At 38.3% G+C, this 20,104-nt stretch overlaps 1 protein-coding gene across 11 annotated transcripts in view; it reads left to right on the forward strand.

Moving 5' to 3' along the window:
- mical2b (microtubule associated monooxygenase, calponin and LIM domain containing 2b) overlaps positions 1-20,104 on the forward strand; it is a 46,411-nt gene that overhangs the window by 688 nt on the left and 25,619 nt on the right. For all 11 annotated transcript variants that reach the window (XM_008411709.3, XM_008411707.3, XM_008411708.3 and 8 more), the window contains exons 2-5: positions 14,725-15,127; positions 16,953-17,160; positions 18,362-18,478; positions 19,246-19,347. In XM_008411709.3, coding sequence (XP_008409931.2) covers positions 14,864-15,127; positions 16,953-17,160; positions 18,362-18,478; positions 19,246-19,347 — 691 coding nt within the window. In that variant the 5' untranslated portion in view covers positions 14,725-14,863. The remainder of the gene's footprint in view (positions 1-14,724; positions 15,128-16,952; positions 17,161-18,361; positions 18,479-19,245; positions 19,348-20,104) is intronic.

Below are 20,104 nucleotides of genomic sequence, written 5' to 3' on the forward strand. Positions count from 1 at the left end.
AATTTTATTCTTTTATTTTTATCTTTATTTTATTCCACAGTTGTTTTTTGTTTGTTTGTTTGTTTTTGTCTGATTCCTGACAGTTCTATAAGAATCGCCTCCAGCAAATGGAGCTGATGCAGGTGGACATCCTTTGTAATTTTTTGCTACAAGATTTTCACTGAGGTATTTATTTTCTTCAGTTGGATAAAACTTTTGACCAAAAAGTTAGAAAGCTATACACCTGCCTTTTTATTAGTCCAATAAATATTTAAAACCATTTATTTGTTTCCTACAAAGAAAAAAAAATGAATTATTTAAATGTATATATCAGTATATTCTACATTTTATTAAGTGTTTTCTTGAGTCAAAATTAGACATACAGGTTAATTGCAATGCCTATAATCACAGTAATATTTGATTAAGTGCAAATTAGCAAGTAACAAACCACTTGTTTTGTAGCCACTAAGATTCAGTCATAATTCTAGCCTCAGTGGTCTTTGCATCGTATCATCTTTGGTGAAGTTTGTTTAAATTGTTTGGTTTCAAAGTATTGTCCATACATTTCCAATAGAGTTTAGGTTATTATTTGGCTGCAGTGACAAAGTTTTAAAATACTTGCAGTAAAGCTTTCGAACTATAGAACACTGTGACAGCTGTCAAGCATGGTGGTGGCAACATGATGCTGGGTAAATGTTTTGCTATCAGTGCTTGAGTTAAATAACAAACAAGGAAAAGCACTTTCAAGTTTTTGCCTCAAATCAGGTAGATGACCAAAACTTGAACCCACTTGGTTGTTCCAACAGGACAACTTTCTGAGAAAGACATCAAAATAGTTTTTGAAGAAAGCATACATTAAGCTTTCTGAATGGTCTTTCCTAAACACTGCCTTAAGTCATGTTGAAAACATAGGAAATATGCTTCAAATCAAGTTTAATGACAAAGCAAAGAAATCAACCAACTTCAAATAATAACTCAGTTAAGAAAAGTTGTTTTGTTGATCACAAGAAAAATGTTTGATTTCCAGGTGAAACTTGCTGAGAGACATTTGACCATTACGGTGCATGGAATTAATTAATCCTGTACGCCTAATCTTGACCTTGTTGGAAATGGAGAAAATCCACAATAAACGAAATTTTCTGCACCGAATTTTGGTTTTTAAAAACCATCAAAGTTTCTTTTCGGACGATCACTTCATCCTGCGATCGGGAAAGTTTAAGTGCATCAATACAAGAGTTAATCTGGTTTTCATGCCCAGGATGAGTCTCTCCGATAGGCACTGCACGGACTCGGCTCCTGTGTGTGCCGCAGGTAGCTTCACGCCTCCTGGCAGCTGAAATCCAGTCAGGCAGAACGAGCACGTCGCACCGCCCTCACTCGCCCTCACTCGCTCTCACTCCCCCTCACTCCCCCTCACTCCCCCGCTGTTATGGCTTCATGTTCCTATTGGGAAAACCTCCATTCAGTTCAGTACCGCTGTTCCCCATTTGCTGCTTCTATCCTTCTATCGTCGAGATAAGGTTTATGCTCTAAAAATTATGTCTGTAGTTGATGAGATTATTGATGAGATGTAAATGAGCAGCAGCTGTCACAAGGAGATTATAGTTGCTGAATGAACGTGTCAGTCAGAACCAGCTTGGTCAGCGCAAACGGCTTAAAGGTCATAGGTCGGATTGGTTAAATCCTTATTAAATGGTGTTTCTAACAGTAAAAGACTAACTAATGGTTTGCTGTTGTTTTGATACCATTAGTTGTACCCACTGTAGCCTTGTTTACTACCAAGCAGGAACTGATCAGTGCTGCAATCAGAAAACTTCAGTATTAACAGATAACTTTTTCCTGTTTTTCAGGAAGTCGGGACGCTAAATTTAATTTTAAAATTACGTTTGTTTGCTGTGTTGCAAAGTTTAACAGTGGATTGTGTCTGCACATGTGACACAAACTTCAATTCAACACAGAAAATTGTATCCCAAAAAGAAAGTAAGTGTTGTCATAACTCATATTATCCAAGTATCTTCAAAGAGTTGTTGTGGATCACGAGGCTGTGGGCAGGAAAGATTTATGGTAGCAGTCAATCTTGCAACAAACTTAAAGAAACCTCTGAGTTATAACACTGTTGCTGTATGATTGTAACAACAGTCAACAGAAATAACATTAGTTGTTGGTAAGCCCTGCAAATCCACTTTATTTAGGTCAGAACTGACCTTGCATACATGCAAGATGTTTCAGCTGGAAGCTGATTGTAAAAATCCAGAGAATTTGTTGGATTTTGTGTATCCTCCATCATCAGAAATTATTTTCTTTTCAGAAGCAACACCTAAATATATTAATAGGTTCTAGCTTTAAGACATTTTTACATTTTCCTCTATTTGCACATCAGCTGATATGCAGTGTCCACTGGCCCTGCACTGCTTCTTGTTTGCAATATACAACTGTAGCAAAAGAGGAAAAGTATATCAGAGTGGATCATTTTTCAGAAATATTTTGAGGTCTCTTAGTGGGATGGCCTTTCCTCATGACTTTGACATTGAGGGAGAAAAGACAACACCCACTTTAAATTACAAACCGCTACTTGATCTCAAATTGTATATTGTTAAATTGAAGCTTAATGCCACAGTTGTTCATGTTTGTAACCTTTAGACAATTTGGGTTGCTTTCCTTTCCTAAAACAGAAAACTGACAAAAATATTTGAAGTATTCTCTATTTGGGTCTGGCATAAAGGCAAAAGAAAGTTTGAATTTAAGCACAAAAATAAAAATTGAAGACTACGAACTTTCAAATTTCACTCAGAAAAAGTTTAGCTTTTATTATTTTTAAGATGGCATTCACAACACTGGAGCTTCTGAGCCAAATTTGAAATTTGACTTGGGAAAATTGCAGCATCTTGAAAAATTTTTTTTTTTAATTCTTAATTTATCAGATCAGATATTAAAGACATACTTTTAAGCCAAAACTGATTGGTCTTGGAATCGGCTACAGTCTACATAATATTTACTTCTTACCTTGGTTGAAGGTTTCATGCAGAAAAAAACAAAACTTCTTTAGTGCTTGGCTATTTATTGCTAGCAAGTTTTTGTCCGACTTGTTGATCATGACGTGTCCTAGCTCATCATCTCCAGACAGTTTTCAGAAAGCGTTTGGCCTCCTGCATGAGAAACTTGGCGCTTTGCTGTGGAGGTTGTAAATTGAAGTGTGTCAGTAGTGCTGCGGACAAGTTTTCTGGGACAGCTGAGGATGTCTGAGCCATGTGATCTGACTGCGGCGTACAGAGCCATTCACCCGACACAGACCGGAAGCAGCAGTCTCTTTGACCATCAGGAATTAAAAACAATTTGGAATGGGAAATCCCTGACTAACCAGGTCATCAAAATAATTTGCACGTCTTATTTCACTTGTTCAAGACTCGCACAAAAAAACAAAAAAAACAATAAGGATGCACTAACTAATCAGACAGAGACTAGTATCTCACATTTTACCCTGGATTGGCTTGGATCAGTGATTGTTTTGTTAAAATGTTTGAAAAGTTATATTTTTCTTCTTTTCATTTAATTCTAGAAGTTATTGTAAATGATTTATTTGACAATAAATGTAATTTTGATGGGCTGCATGGTTAAACAGATGGTAGCACTGCTGCCATCCACCAATAAGGTCCCAGGTTTGAATTCTGGCCTGCGGTCTTTCTCCATAGAGCTTGCATGTTCTCCCTGTGTGTGAATGGTTTTTGTTCAAGTACTCTCGCTTCCTCCTAGAGTCCAAAAACATGACGGTTAGGTTAATTAGTCTTCTGAGCCGCCCGAAAGTAATGGACTGCTGACCAGTCCAGGGTGGGCTCCGCCTCTTGCTCATTGACTACGGGAGACGGGCATAAGCCCAGTACATCCTAATCAGTTCTGATTAGTCTCAATGTGCATGTTGTCTTAGTGCCGCTCCTTTTTTTTTCAGTTGCCTTGACATTTGAAATCCAATTGACACCAAATTTTCTCCACTCATTCATGGAATGCTTCTCTACTTTCATCTTTTCCTGCAGCTCTCTGCTGCCAACCCTCTCGATTTTAATCTCGAACTGTTTCATGCTGGTGTTTACTCCTTATCGGTGGGTTGATGCCTCTGGGCCAGAGAGGGGGGAAAATGACTAGTTGCACAAGCTGTCACTTCCTGGAATAAGCTTTTGACTTATAAGGGGGTGTCGCTGCATATATGAGCTCAGGGGTTTTTTGGGGGGGGGCAGCAAGACAAAAATACACCAGGGAGCCGGGCTTCACCGTCACTTGCTGACCACATGGGCTGCTGTCAAACGAGAAAGGCCAAGTTGAGTTTCAGGGTGTCATAAGATTTTCTAAAGGTTGAGATCTGGAGATTTCTGCATGGAATCTGTGGATTAACGCTTTTAACTTTTAATGCGAGACTCAATTAAATAATTTTATGATGATGCCATTAAAGATATTGTAAAGCTAAAGCTGAGTATTTTTGCATTGGATTGACCAACTTTGGAAGGCGCTTAGTGACACTGAAATGAAATGTTAGTTCAAGGAACAAGTTTCAAATATTTTAGGTTAATTGTGACAAAGAGATTAAATGAACAGCCCATTAGCACAAAAGAGGTTTTATACCCATTCAGATCCAGGTTAAAAAACAAATGCTGGCCAAATTAAATAAAGTAGTTTAATAATCGTCCAGGAAAACTAGTGGTATGGTTTTTGTTGGGTTTATCTGGAACCGTCCTCTGAAAGGGGCGAATGTTTCACTGAGCTAATCAAGGCAGATTTGTCTTGTTTAATCCATATACCTCTTACTTACTGAGGACGGCGTAACGCAGCCTCGGAATTGGAACAAAACATTTTGAACAATAAATTTGTAGCCTTTCAGCTAACCTTTAGCTTCTGTCAAAGTTTATTCATCCTACAGCTTTATAGATTTTTAGAATTAATTTACGTCGAGGTTAAATTCTCATCCGCCTTTAGATGTTTGGTCTGTTTTGGTTTACCTCTGGAAATCTTGATTCTTGTGACAAACGTAGCGAAGTAAATGAGACACACAGTCACCCCGGGGGTCTAATGCTCATTAGGGCACATGAAGATCCAAACCTGCTCCTCAAATTGGTCTGAAATTGAATCTGAATCAACATGGAAGTCTAGACTCTACAGTCTTGAAACTCTTAAAGCACTGACTTGGGTCATTTGAAGTGGTTAAATGTTACAAGCAGCTAATCTTTTTTACCTGCTGATCAAACTGGTTGCTTAAGGTCAAGACCTCCTTAGCCCCACTGTATTTTTGTGGACTAATTTCCGTGCAATGGTTCTGTGAGCTCTGTGGCATTTAGTGTCACAACTGTTGGCAGGATGAAGACGTAATCCAACCTCAAACTTCTGCACTCTGCGGCGTTAATGCTGTGAGGATTAAGGGTCTGATTTCAGGGCTCACATGAACCAATTAAAGCCTCTTTCAACACAACCAGACATATGGCCTTAGGTGATCTGTGCCATCAGAGGTGCTGAGTCTTGGGTCAACTAAAAGACAAAGCCTCCCCCAGAGAGGTTCTGCCTCATGTCAACTTATAAGGACTTTTGAAGGATGCAAACATTTTAGGATTTAGTTTCTTTCAAATTTTGTATCTAAGCATCCAGTGATCAGCACTTTGTCAGGTTTTTGAAGAGCCTTTCAAAGATTTTCTTTGAATATTGGCCACTTTTTCACTCATATTCAGTCCAGTACTTGACTAATTTTCAGGTAATTGTTTTTGTAATTTTTTTTTTTAAATTAAAAACTATATTTGTTCGTTTGCACTAACTGAATCTTGTCTTTCTCTTTGGTAAGAACGCCACAGGTATGAAAAAATACTTGCGAAAAATTATTTTAAAATATTCATGTTTAAAACGTCATAATTGAGGGCAAAGTGGAACTGAAATCAAATTCAATGTTTGTGCACAAACTTGCCGAATAAAGCTGTTGGCAAAGTAAAGAATCAAGACCATTTTTAGGCATTGCAAGAAATTCTGGCCAATTGAAAACGATATGCAAAGAAAAATGATGCAGGATTTTTGCACAGTCTCGTGTATGTCCATAAAAGGCTTGGGCCAGCTTTGGATGATGCCTTATAGGGTCAGCACCAATTAAAAGGAAAAGGCTTTCCTTTTACAATCATTTACAGCTTTGTGTGTTTGGATTCCCTCGTGCAAGAGGCAACCTTTGTACCAATGATGACAATCCACACCATGACCTTAATTGTAAAACTGTTTTCAAAGAGACAGTTGCTGAGATATGACAAAATCCATAAAAGGATTGACAGAACTCGGTCTCCTGAGTTTATTAGCTGTTGAATACAAACGTTATCTTGTCTCTTGGGTATTTAAAAGGCGTGTTAGTTACATACTTCATTCAGAGATCTCAGTGACTTGCACAGGTTGTTTGAGCGTTAACTCCTTTTCAACTTTTGAGTGTTGCTTATTTTCTTACCTAGTGTTTTGATGGCAAGGATGTTTATGTAAGCTGCTTGTTCAGACAAGAAGTGACTGCCCAGAGTTGTCAGGTAAATATCAAATTGTGCAATATAAAGATTTAAAACTAAAATAAGAGCACACGTTTGGATTGGTGATTGGAATGCATGCTAAGGCAACTCTGACTTGCTCTTGTTTGTGGTTGGCTAAGCCATGATTCTTTCCAGCATCTGAATTTGAGTCCCTTGTCGTGTGAATTGGTTCTTGTCTACCTGTGTGTAACTCTACCCTTACCAGTTCATTTGAATTGTTGTGGTCTGCAAGAGTCGTCTACCTTTTTGCAGCTGATGAATTGAACTCGGTGGAAATATTCCTGTCCTTTTCCTCTTTCCTGATTTTAAAAGTGAGAAGGACAGATTGTAATCAAGATCATGCCTATGCACTTTTTACCATAAGCCTATTTGCGTAGACTGCTTGGTGGTGTGTTAGTTACTGCTGATGCTGCTGCCCATTAAGAAGATCCAAGGTGAAAATCTTAGGAGGATCTTTGGATTTTATAGATTGCCACATCTAGAGTTTGAGTGCTCAAGCTTCATCCTGTCCTCTTTAAATTAATTAAGTTAATAAGATTAGTTAGTTGAGCTCTTCAATTTGTGCTCAGACATAAGAATGAGCATAGTAGCTGTGTCTTTCTGATGGCTTTGAAATGGATCCTACTTGATCACTGATTGCTGGCTGGCCAAGATTATACACATGGTATGTGAAGTTTTAACCCAAAAGTTTTATTTTGATTCTAGGCACAGACTGTTCCAAGGGTCCTGCTAAAGTTTTTTTTTTGCCTTATGACTTGTAGCATCTCCTGCTTGAGTTGGCTGATAATGTGTAACAACAGATGCTCTAAATGTTAAGGCATGGCAAGGCCAGCAACATTTTTTACATGCCACCATTGATACCATCCACAGAGCTTTAGAGGGCATCAAACGAGAGACAAAAAGGACATAACAAGCATACAATTATTGCTTAAAATAAAAATGCTAAAATTCAGATATGAAATGCATCAAGGAAACAGATTTTTTTTTTTAGATTATTTGTCAACCAAAATGTGAAAACCCATTATTGGGCCGCCTTAATGAAATAGAAGTTACCTTCACGCTTTGAATTTCTCTTCTTTTTTTTATATCTTAAACACTGTTGCATGGGAATTTCAGATCAAACTTTTCAGTTTACTTGCAGTCACAGAGGGCTAAGTTCATGTTTTTATATCCTCTCACATTAATGGCCCACTTTTCTGTGCTGCGGTTTGTCCCCTGAGGAAAAACAAATATGTAGAAGATGGGAGTGTGCTCCCTCCTACAGCCTCTTATCTGAAGGTTAAGTATGGGTGTGTCTCTTTCAGCTGTGGACCAGGCGATTTGGCTTAAAGATATTCAGAAAAACACTAATTTTGCTTCTTTTCCAGAAATGCTTTTCAGTGCTGCCAAAAACTTGATTTTTTTTTTTTTTATTACTTGGGAGGATTTACAAGATACACAGGTATTTCACAGGTAAAATATTTTTAAAACTGTTAAGTGTTTTAACTTCAAATTGGAAATCACAATCTTAAAATTTTGAAAAAAATGACGAGTATTTCTGATTCATTCCTTTTCTGGCCCATTCAAAAATGACAAAATGTTGCTTCTTTATAAAGTACTTTGCAAAAGTGTCTATACAATGAACTTTTGTCACATTACAACTACAACACTCTATGTGTTCAGATTTTATGTGATAGACCAACACAAAGTAAAGCGATATTGGGAAGTGTACGGAAATGAAGTTTTCCTTTTCTTTTTTCAAATAAATTTCCCAAAAGTCTGCCATGCATTTGTATTGAAGCCTGCTTTTGCAACTCTTGGTTTAATAGATTCTTCATTTCTTTTCGGAGTCATGGCTGCAGTTTGTTGTTGGAGCAGCAGTCCACCACACTAAATTGGAAGAGAGCAGAAAAGTGAAGCAGAAAGTGAATGGCCTAATATGCAGCTTCAGTTATCTGAAATTACCCTAAAAGCATGTTGTTGTTTTTGTTTCCTGATCATAATGATCGTTATGCCTAATTTTTGTTCAGATGTGTTTTGACCTTGACAATGACTGATGTTAAATTAAACAGTCCATTCATCAGTTAAAGTTGGTTGTGTGCTGCATTTCTCGTAAAAGGCTCGTACTTCAAACTTTCACATTTTCTTACTTACTGAATTCAGTCCAGAATAAATCAGGACTAAAACAGAAGCATGTTTGGGCCAAGACCTGAACTCTCTGCAGACATTTTCTTAAATTCCAAGAATTTCATAACCTCTGCTATGTGAATGTAATATTTCCCGTTTATTTCAGTTTTCCCATTGCCATTCCTTCTTGCAGTTGTGTCTGTATTTTTCCTCTCTCTGGGAAATCCCATCAGTCTGGGGAGGAACTTGTTGAATCAGCTTTGGTCTTCCTCTCACAGTGCTGTAAAAAACATCCACAGGCTGTCGACAGCTCTGAGTTGTGTGAGTGATTAACCTATAATGAAAATCATTAATCATTTCAACCGAGTGCCATACTATGTGAAATCTGTAATGTTTACTAAATGTTGTTAGTTAAGCTGAATGTTTTTTTCTGTTTGTGCAATCAATTCTGAATTTGTGACCAATATGTAGAACAACAGCAGCTCATTCATAATATAGTAATAAGAGCCAAAATAGAAAAAAAAAGAATCTAAAATGATTGGGGGCAAGAAATTAGATTCTGTCCTTAAATAGAGATTGTAATTATGATGAAGATATCTATATAATGATTACCCTTTTCTATTTTTACATTTTTAAAAGCACAATAGAAAAAATAAAGACATTTAAAGGGATTAGTATTTAGCTTAATGTTTTTCTAACAACATATCAGCTTTATTATTAAGTTCTAAAGAATTTGCTTGTCACATACAGCCAGTTTTTGGTTCATGTGCATCTTTCTCTGTTGGCAATCTTTGGATTTTGCTGAGTTTACTCAAAAGGTATGCTAATGCTAGCCTGCTTCTTCCCTTTTTTGATATAACATGTTGATTATTTGGCTCATAAACAAAGTGCTATTACATCATTATAGTTTTTATGCCAGCAATCTAGACTTTTCTCTTCTCATTCAATGTTTGATCTTCCAATGTGGACATCAGTGTAAAGGGTGGAAAACAAAGATACTACTCTGCTTTTATGGTGTATTTAGTTTTTAAAGGTTAAACTCCCATTAAAACTTTTAGACTGTTTTCCACCATACAGAAATTACAGGGCCATACCTGTACATTATCTCTGCTTTGGCAGATTGTCAACATGTTCGCTGGCGTTGTGTTGAATGTTACTTGTAGCATTAAATGAGAGAAGTGTTACAGTTCACACCTTGTTTCTGGCAGTTTCCCATGTTGTAAAAAAATCTATTAAATTGTGGAGTCATTACGAGTGAATTATCTCTTTGTTTGTGATCCAAGGACACAATTTTCCTGCTCTATTTGTCACTTCTACGCTTCAGTTGTTTGTGCCTTGGCCTTTCTGAAACTGGTCTCTGATCTATAAAACCTGACAGATTGCATCTTTAACAACCTCATTTCTGATGTCCTTAAAGCTGCTTTAAGGTTTCCTTGTGCATCGGGACATTTATCTTTCTTGAAAGTATCCTTAAGACATTGTAGGGACATTTATTTGAAAAAACTGTTTCTTCTTGCCTAACATATGGACATGGAGCTCTTAAATACCCTTAAATGCTGAAAAGCATGTGATGCTTGTGGAAATTGGTGGCTGTTTTGCCCTATTTTAAAGAGGCTTAACGTGCAAGCTGCAATATGCAAACCTCCTTCTATGCACGCAGTGACACCTGATACCTTTTGGTATTCCTAACATGCTATGTATAAATATATATCCACAAATGATGTCAATATTTTCTTTCCTGATATTGCATAGCAGCTGAACACTTGGTAATTGGCCTGCATTAGTGACACAAAGTGGCCTACTTCAAAATACCTCCACCCACTTAGACCTTCTTCTTGTTTGTGTCTTTATCCATTCCGTTCAGATCATCAAAATATATTTTAAAATCAAATGCAACATTGTTTTTATGATTTAATTTGAGGAAAAAAGCTATCTGTATGCTCTATGTAAATATAAAGGACACTCGGGGCCATAATAACTGAAATCATAATGGAAAAAGTGCTTTTTGTATTTTCTTAAATTATGTTCTCTAATACTAATATTAGTTTGATCTGAATATCTGAAATATAAAGTAAAAGTTATGTGACGGAGAAACTTGTTTTTATAAAAACATTTTCAAGAAATATGATGCATAAGACTTTTTTTTTGTGTGTGTTTTTATTTTACCAAATTCAAAGCCAAATGGTAAATCAAACAAAGCACTACTTGTTGGACTGGAAATCGTGAAAGTTTTCAGTTTCAATGCACTTAAATATTTTGCACTGGCAACACATCCAATACTTGAACTGTTGATCACCTGTTGGAATGAATTACACTGATTACCATTGATTTATTTGTTTATTTTTTTGCTTTCAAATTAGAAAGTCATTTGCTATACAGGTCCTTCTCAAAAAATTAGCATATTGTGATGAAGTTCATTATTTTCCATAATGTAACAATAAAAATTAAACTGTCTTATATTTTAGATTCATTGCACACCAACTGAAATATTTCAGGTCTTTTATTGTTTTAATGAAGATGATTTTGGCATACAGCTCATGAAAACCCAAAATCCCTGTCTCAAAAAATTTGCATATCATGTATGGTTCTCTGAACGAGCAGTTAACCTGATCATCTGAATCAACAAAGTAACTCTAAACACCTGCAAAAGATTCCTGAGGTTTTTAAAAACTCCCAGCCTGGTTCATTACTCAAAACTGCAATCATGGGTAAGACTGCTGACCTGACTGCTGTCCAGAAGGCCATCATTGACACCCTAAAGCAAGAGGGTAAGACACAGAAAGAAATTTCTGAACGAATAGGCTATTTACAGAGTGCTGTATCAAGGCACCTCTGTGGGAAGGAAAAAGTGTGGCAGAAAACGCTGCACAACGAAACAAGGTGACCAGAGGAAGATTGTGAAGGGCCGATTCCAGACCTTGGGGGAAGCAGTGGACTGAGTCTGGAGTAGAAACATCCAGAGCCACCGTGCACAGGCGTGTGTAGGAAATGGGCTACAGGTGCTGCATTCCCCAGGTCAAGCCACTTTTGAACCAGAAAGCACCTGACCTGGGCTACAGAGAAGCAGCACTGAACTGTTGCTCAGTGGTCCAAAGTACTTTTTTCGGATGAAAGCAAATTTTGCATGTCATTTGGAAATCAAGGTTCCAGAGTCTGGAGGAAGACTGGGGAGAAGGAAATGCCAAAATGCCAGAAGGCCAGTGTCAAGAACCCACAGTCAGTGATGGTCTGAGGAGCCATGTCCGCTGCTGGTGTTGGTCCACTGTGTTTTATCAAGGGCAGGTTCAATGCAGCAGCTATCAGGAAGTTTTGGAGCACTTAATGCTTCCATCTGCTGAAAAGCTTTATGAAGATGAAGATTTCATTCTTCAGCGCGACCTGGCACCTGCTCGCAGTGTCAAAACCACTGGTATTACTGACCATGGTATTACTGTGCTCAATTTGCCTGCCAACTCTCCTGACCTGAACCCCATAGAGAATCTGTGGGATATTGTGAAGAGAAAGTTGAGAGACGCAAGACCCAAAACTCTGGATGAGCTCAAGGCTGCAATCGAAGCATCCTGGGCCTCCATAACACCTCAGCAGTGCCACAGGCTGATTGCCTCCATGCCACGCCGCCTTGAAGGCTGCAAAAGGATTCCTGACCAAGTATTGAGTGCATAACTGAACATAGTTATTTGAAGGTTGACTTTTTGGTATTAAAACACATTTCTTTTATTGGTCGGATGAAATATGCTAATTTTTTGAGACGGGGATTTTGGGTTTTCATGAGCTGTATGCCAAAATTATCTATATTAAAACAATAAAAGACCTGAAATATTTCAGTTGGTGTGCAATGAATCTAAAATATATTACAGTTTAATTTTTATCATTACATTATGGAAAATAATGAACTTTATCACAATATGCTCATTTTTGAGAAGGACCTGTATAAGCTAAATGGATATTCCAGTATGTTGGCATTTAGCCTCATTAAATTGGCTGAAATTATTTTTAACTGATACACTAAACAATTCCCTCAAAGTATTATCGCCTTTCCAAGGTAACGCGTTCCTCCAAAAGTAGGTCACTTACTCCTAATGACTCCAAAGGCTCTTATTTTCATGCAGAAAATGCACAATGGACCCAGGCATAATTATATTTAGTTGGTCCCTGACTCAGACTACAGTGAAGAGAATGTGATGCACCAACAAATGTGGAAGAAGATAATACATTAAACCACTTCCTGTTGAAAACCCCCAGTGCACACCCTCCCAGTTGTTGAAACATAAACAAAAAAAGCTCCCAAGATTGTGCTCTTTCCCATACCCTTCTCACCTCTAAATGCACATATTTCTTTTTTTTTTCTACATAGACTGGTTGATTACGGTTACTTTTATTAAGCCTGATTATCAGAGATGGCCAGATAGGGTGGCATGTCCCTGAGCTCTCACACCAGAATTGAATGCTAGGAAACAAATTTCAGTCCGCGTTTGGGAATACAAAGAGGAAAGATGTGGAAGCTTTTTGTCTTGGCAGGGCTTGGACTTACATAAAAGGTCTGAGGCGTGTCACTTTGTAAAGAGAGTAATAGTAACCGAGACGCTGCTGTGTGCTGCCAAACTGTTAGGAAGCTGAGACCTGAGAGCCCCCCTGGGCCAGTCAGGGACTTTGAGAAAGTGTAGGTCGCTCTCTGATTGCTGCAGAATAAAAGAACCAACCAGGTGTTGTTTTCATTCTGCACGCACAATCTACCACAAGGGAACCTTGGACATTCTTCATAATCACAAGTCGAGATTACCAGCAGTGTTATCTGAGAGAAACTTGGCTTCTCTACGCTCGTGCTGTGAAGCAGCTTCCACGAGCGTAAAAAAATAATGCCAAGAGGCTTCCAGCAAATGTGACCTGGTGCTCACCTCCGAGTGAGACGTCATTCAGGAAATGTTTGACTCTGGCTGTGGATAATTCATGCCTGTTGTTGGGTGGAGTTTGGGAGCGGAAAATAGTCCCTTATTACAGGTTCCCAGTCTGAAAAGCCTGAGGAAAATATTAAGTTTGCTTTTATCAGTTTCCATGTCTGGATAAGTTTGGGGAAATAGAAACTGGACATTAAGTAATGCTTGAATTTTCAGACTCTGTTCTTTAAAATACTTTTTAAGAAATGCACCTTGTGCTTTTTGTATTGATTTTATATATTTGTGATTTGTAAAGCCATAATTTTGCAGCTGAAATTACATAAAAAGGGTGTAACGTGAGTGTTTGCCAGTTTGTTACATAGATGACTTAGTTAGGCACAAAGGATAAGAATCAGGAAAATATTTATGGTAGATTGGGGAAATGAAAATCTCTCATGTGTTTGTGAGAATTAAACTGTTTTTCCTTGAAGAAACAAAGCACCTAGTCTTCTAAGGGAACAGTTAGTATTATCTGAATCTCTATATTTAGTGCATCGACAATTTGCCACTGGTGTATAATTGTAGCTGTGTGACTGTGAAAATGATTATTTCTTTCTGTACTATTGCTTGAGCTTCTCCCATGACCGCTCAGCTGATCTCCACCAAGAGCATAAATCTGTCCTAATCCTGTCAGGCATTCAGTGGAGCTGCAGAAGAAAAACATTTCTTAGTTCCAGAGGAAGATATGTTGACAATAGTTACTGTTTTAAAGCAGCGGGTTTGTTGATGTCAGGTGAAGAAGTTGGGATATAAAGTTGGTCAAAGCAGCAAAACATTGGATAGTTGAAGGTTTGTAATTGTGAGCCACGAACCTTGGCTCAGAAAAAGGATTTTTACTAACAGAAAAATTAGTTTAGTAAAATCCTTTTTAATAAATGTTTATATATTTAAAAAGATATTTAGAATAAAATATATTTTTCACAATTGGTTATTATTTTTGTTTGGATCTTTCTACAACTAAAGTTCAAAACTGTAGCAGTAAATCCTAGGGATTGGTTAGCTGCATTTTGTAAGTAAAATTATCAGAAAGTTTTGCTTTTGACTTTTATCAACATTCCAAGTTATAAATGTACTAAGCAGCAGACACAAGTTCTCAATTCTTAACAATCTTAATCTACACAACAATGCTACTTGCCTTGTATGCTCTCTGATGATTTGTTTTCTTCTTCTTGTTCCAGAGACATTTAACCGCGAAATGATACAGCAGCTAAAACTTCAGTTCTAGCAGTGGGGAACAAGAGAAACTCTGGACGAGTCACAAAGGGACGGAGGAGGCAAAGTTTTTAAGAAGCTGGGACTCTGTTGCAATCAGAGCAGATGGGCGAGACGGAGGATGAGCGGACGGCTCAGGCCAGCCAGCTCTTTGAGAACTTTGTCCAGGCGTCCACATGTAAAGGAACCCTGCAGGCCTTCAGCATCCTCTGCAGACAGATGGAGCTGGATCCTTTGGACCATGGCAACTTCTTCAGCTCCTTGAAGGCAGCAGTCAGCTCCTGGAAAGTCAAGGCCTTGTGGACAAAATTAGACAAACGGGCACAGCAGAAAGTGTACAACCAGAATAAAGCCTGCCAAGGAACAAGGGTAGGAGCATGTTGCCGAGAAATTCTTAAAAACTTAAATTTTATTTCAAAAGGTTTTGTCAAATTACTTGTTTGGGCTCTTTGACTGTGTTTTTGGTTTTTGGAAGGTAAAATTAGAAAAAAAATAACCCTTCTTGATGTTAACCCATTCAAAAGGGTTAAACAAACATGTGAACAGAGATGTGACTAATCACAGCAAACTGATCCACCAGTATTCCCAGTTGTTGAAGATGTCCTAGTTTCGTTATATGTATCCCCTTTGCTGCAGACAAAAAATGATGAAAAAAAACCAACAACAAATATTTGCAATGGGTAATGCAAACCACGTAAAATTAAGCACTTGAACAAGCTTATGTAACAGAGATAACTTGCATATTTTTTTCTTTAAAAGATGCCCCATTTTGGTAGTAGTCTTTGATAGAAGCTTGCGGCCTGCAAAGAAGTAACTTATTAATAAGTAATGTGCAATGTGACCCCGTGATCAAACATATTCATGCCCAGAAAGGGTCAATCATAGCAATGTCATACCCAATCAATATGTAATCAGGCTGAAATCAGGTGTTGATCAGTGTTCAGCTTTATAGTGCAATATTCTATGGAGTCTTCATGGAGTCCATCAGAAGATACAGATGCTGTTGAAACATCAGTCTCAATGAAGTTTGCAAAATAAAAGCTGAAAACTGGTCAGCGACCTCCTGTCCTTTCTGCATTTGAAAAAGTAAAGGCAGGCTTGTTTGCGGATGAAAGATTGTATTGAAGTTCTTTAGACTACTTTAGACACTTATCCCCAGTTTTCACTTAATAACTCTTCGATCATCTTGGTATTTTGCGCCAAATAGGTTGGTTACAGCAGAGCTTCTGGGTCCTGATCCGCAGGTCACAATGTTTTTTTTAATGTTTTAAATGTTTTCCTGATTCAACACACCTGGCTCAAAGGAATTAATAACCTCAACAACTTAGCATCAAGTCTTGCAGGGTTGGAGCGTGCAGGGCAATTAGCCCCAAGCGACAAGAGCAGGAAACACTGGTTTATGGTACAAACAGACAAAGCAGTGAAATATTTGCCGGTTGAACTGTACTGCATAACTTTTAACAAGGCTCAAAACACAGTTTGGAAACTAAGCTCTCAAATTTGGCATTTCAAGTGCTGTGTTGTTGTTTGACCATGTATGTAGGCATGTTTAGGCAGCACTTTTGACGTTGTATTGGAAAGACTTTATATCTTCAAGGAAGAGATAAGACTTTAAGTGAGGGGTGGGGGGGAACAGGCCAGAGACTTGCAGAAGGGAGATTAACACAGAAGGGCTGGGTAGAGGGCTAGCCAGAAATAACAACTCAGCTATTATTCCAGACATTTTTTCTGGAGAAACGGCTATTTGGAGATGAAGAACGGTGACCATGGAGCTGGGCGAACCATGTTCTCTGAAACAAAATGTAAAATCCAAATGAGAGGACAGCATTCTTTATTCCCTGCAACTTGATCGTCTCCATATTTGGTTGCGTTACATGCAAGGGGGGAGTAGAATGCATCAGATCATTCTCCTCAAAACACTTGCTAAGCACTACAGTTTAACATTACAAAATGCCAAACTTTTCTTTAGTATTGCCTCTGTTCCTCATTCTATGTGATGGGGAGCAAAACCTCTAATCCACATTGATGGTGAGGACCTACTTGCGCTGTATGTTTTTAGGGGGACAAAAGAAAAATGTTCTAACAAATATGACTGCACTGCATTAAGTATTTACACACCATCATCAAACAGAACATCCTAGCTGCACAGACTGCATCTCATCCTCACTCATTTCATACCTTCTGTTACTCCCAGTGTCTGATCATCGGTGGCGGCCCCTGCGGTCTGCGAACGGCCATCGAGTTGGCCCTGCTCGGCTGCAAAGTGGTTGTGATCGAGAAGAGGGATACCTTCTCTAGGAACAACGTGCTCCACCTCTGGCCCTACACCATTCATGACCTCAGGGCCCTTGGGGCCAAGAAGTTCTACGGAAAGTTCTGCGCCGGCGCCATCGACCACATCAGTGAGTGTTCTCTCTTTTTGTTGCGTGATTTCAATTCCAAAAATAGAGCTGTCTTTAAGTAAGTCGTAAAGAACAAAAAGCTGACTGGATGTCAACAACAGGAAAAGGATTTGTTTTTACTGTGGGTGTATAATCACTATCAAGGCAGTAGACTTCTAGCTGAGTCTCATAAAAAGTTTATCTCTCTGTATGTTTGTCCTGTAGTTAGTAGATGATGTATTTGTGTCTCTTATCTTCCAGGTCTAATTTTTTTAATTTTTTCATCAGTATTGCTGCCCTTATCTGCAGCAACTGTTGTATATTATTATCCTTGGTTGAGAATATGACAGCAGGTTTACCTCTGACTTCTTTTAAGGGAAAAACTGTGTTTGTTCCTGAAAACAGCAGATTTTGAGCCACAGCGCATCATCGCAGGCCTGTATTTAGCTCCACCAAGCTAACAGTCTGCTCTGATGAGATAAAAAAGATTCCCCACACCATGATGCTGCCACCACCATGCTACACTATGGGAACGGCGTGTGCAGGATTATTTGCTGCGTGCGGTTTCAGCCACATAGTGCTTGCATGAAATACAAAAAAAAATTGTGGAGCATCTTTTTCTACATATTTGCCGTGTCCCCTACAGAATTCATGGCAAACTGCAACTGAAGGATTTTCTGGATTAATTTCAACAATGGATATCTTTGTTGTGTTAATTCCTGCTGCTCCATCAAAGTTATCATGTGCCTATAATGAGCTTTTATGATAAATGCTCTCCTTACATGTTTATTTGAATGGCCATATCTTGGTAGGGCTTCAGATAGAGTTAAAGCCCTTCTCCATCTTCAACCCATCTGCTGCGTTCTTATGTTTTCAAGACAATGCATCCTTATTTGTATTCTTTAACAAACCTCTCATGCTGCTCAGAGCAGCTGTATTAATATTGAGATTAAATTATACATAGCCAGACTTCTGAGAGCAGCAGGCAGCACAGGGTTTTATTAATGGTTACAATGTAAAAATGGCCAAATACAAATCCAGGCCACACTTTTCATATTGTATTTATTTAAAAAAAGAAACGATGTTTCACTCCTCTTAACAATTTCATACTTTTCTGTGTTGGCAAAAGACATACGATCCCACTAAAGTACATTGGCGCTTGTGGCTGTAATGTGACTGACTGAACAACCCTTTTTCAAAGCACCGTTTGCTCCCTCTTCAGGTATCCGCCAGCTGCAGCTGATGCTGCTGAAAGTGAGCCTGATCCTGGGAGTGGAGATTCACGTCAATGTGGAGTTTGTAAAACTTCTGGAGCCTCCGGAGCAGCAGACGGAAGACTGTGAGTCATCTGCGTTGGATGTTACCTTCTCTGTGCAGTTCTATGAGATGACACTTTTTTGTTTGTTTTTGGGAGAAGAAAGCAAGTTTATTCCATGAAGGTCTTGGGTGCAAATCTTTTGAGAATCCACTCTTAAGAGAGTAGTTTCACACCTCCAAATTAAGTTAAGAATGTCAGATTGGTCTCTAAAGCAAGTTCTCAACAAGTACAGGAACAGACCAGTGAATGTATAAACAGGGTTATCCTTGTTTAAAAGGGTCGTGACCAGCAGTGACATGATGGCACTTGCTTGCACATGTCGGCTATATAAGGAAAGCTCCCTTGATGTCACATATGTTGAAGTGAACAGATAAGTTCTGGCAGAGTGGAAAATAAAGCTATTGATAGACTCTGCTCTGTTTTCCAAAGCAATTCCTAAGAGACGGTCATGTTTTAGCTCTCCAAAGAACACAACAGAAGAATTTTAGAGACTTTTTTAAAAAGCCGGCCTATATCAGGCAAAACGTAAGCAAGCAAATTTAGGGCATTTACTTTAAAACAGCAGCACTTGTTTTTGCTAATCTTACTTTTTTATGTATTTTTTTTTATACTAAGAACTTATTGTGTGTGAACCTTTATATCTGTTGCTACACCTGAATTTCCCATTTGCGGGACAATAAAGGTTGCTTGCTCTATTAAGACAGGAATGGAAAACAACTTATTTTAACTCAGATTTTATTCTAAATATTCCATTAATCTCTTTTTTTTTTTTTTTTTTTTTTTCTTAGGTCCTGGTTGGCGAGCAGAACTCCGGCCCTCCAATCATCCAGTCTCTGACTTTGACTTTGATGTGGTGATCGGTGCAGACGGTCGCAGAAGCACATTAGAGGGTGAGGGTTGACCTCAACTCAGAACTGTGAAGCATTGTGGGGGAGTAAGTGCTGACAATCGGTTCAACATGAGAGACAAAGAAAGTTTTGCTACTGACCCACATTGAGGAAGCTCGTTCTAGCACTGAGGCATTTCCTGTTGACATAGTTTCAACTAAATGTGTTTTTATGTGGTTGTGTGTGAAGGTTCATGAACTGGATGAGAGCTGTTACCTTTCTGTCCAAGAATAATAAATAAGTGCTTGTTTGTTCAAGAATCTGTATTCTAAATATACAGTCATATTGGCAAAAGTATGTGCATGTCTTCCTTCACACATAAACTTGACCCGTTCTAAGGCTTAATATGATGTCTGATCACCCTTTGCAGTTTTAGTAGCTTCAATTTTTGTAGGAAATCTTTCCTCAAAGTGTACGACTTTATCTTTGGGAGTATTTGGCCAATTTTTTCCAGAAACAAATTTATGAGGGCAATCTTGGACAAGGCTCACAATTTGTGCTCTAATTCATCCCTAATAGTGATCAGTTGGGTTGAGGTCAGAGATTTGTGAAAACCTTTTGAGATGTTTATGGACATTATTTTACACTGGTGTGTAATGACTTGGAACTGGAAGGTGCAGTCCACAGACCAGTCCTTCAAAAGTTTGGATAGTAATATTGTCCAAAATGTCTTGGTATGCAGAAGCATTACGAGTTGCTTTAACTTGAACTATGGCGCTTAGATCAAGTCCAGAAAAACACCCCTACATAATCAGCTCCA

This window comes from Poecilia reticulata, chromosome 6 (genome assembly GCF_904066995.2).
Source record: "Poecilia reticulata chromosome 6, P_reticulata-male-v2, whole genome shotgun sequence".
Taxonomy (NCBI): Eukaryota; Metazoa; Chordata; class Actinopteri; order Cyprinodontiformes; family Poeciliidae; genus Poecilia; species Poecilia reticulata.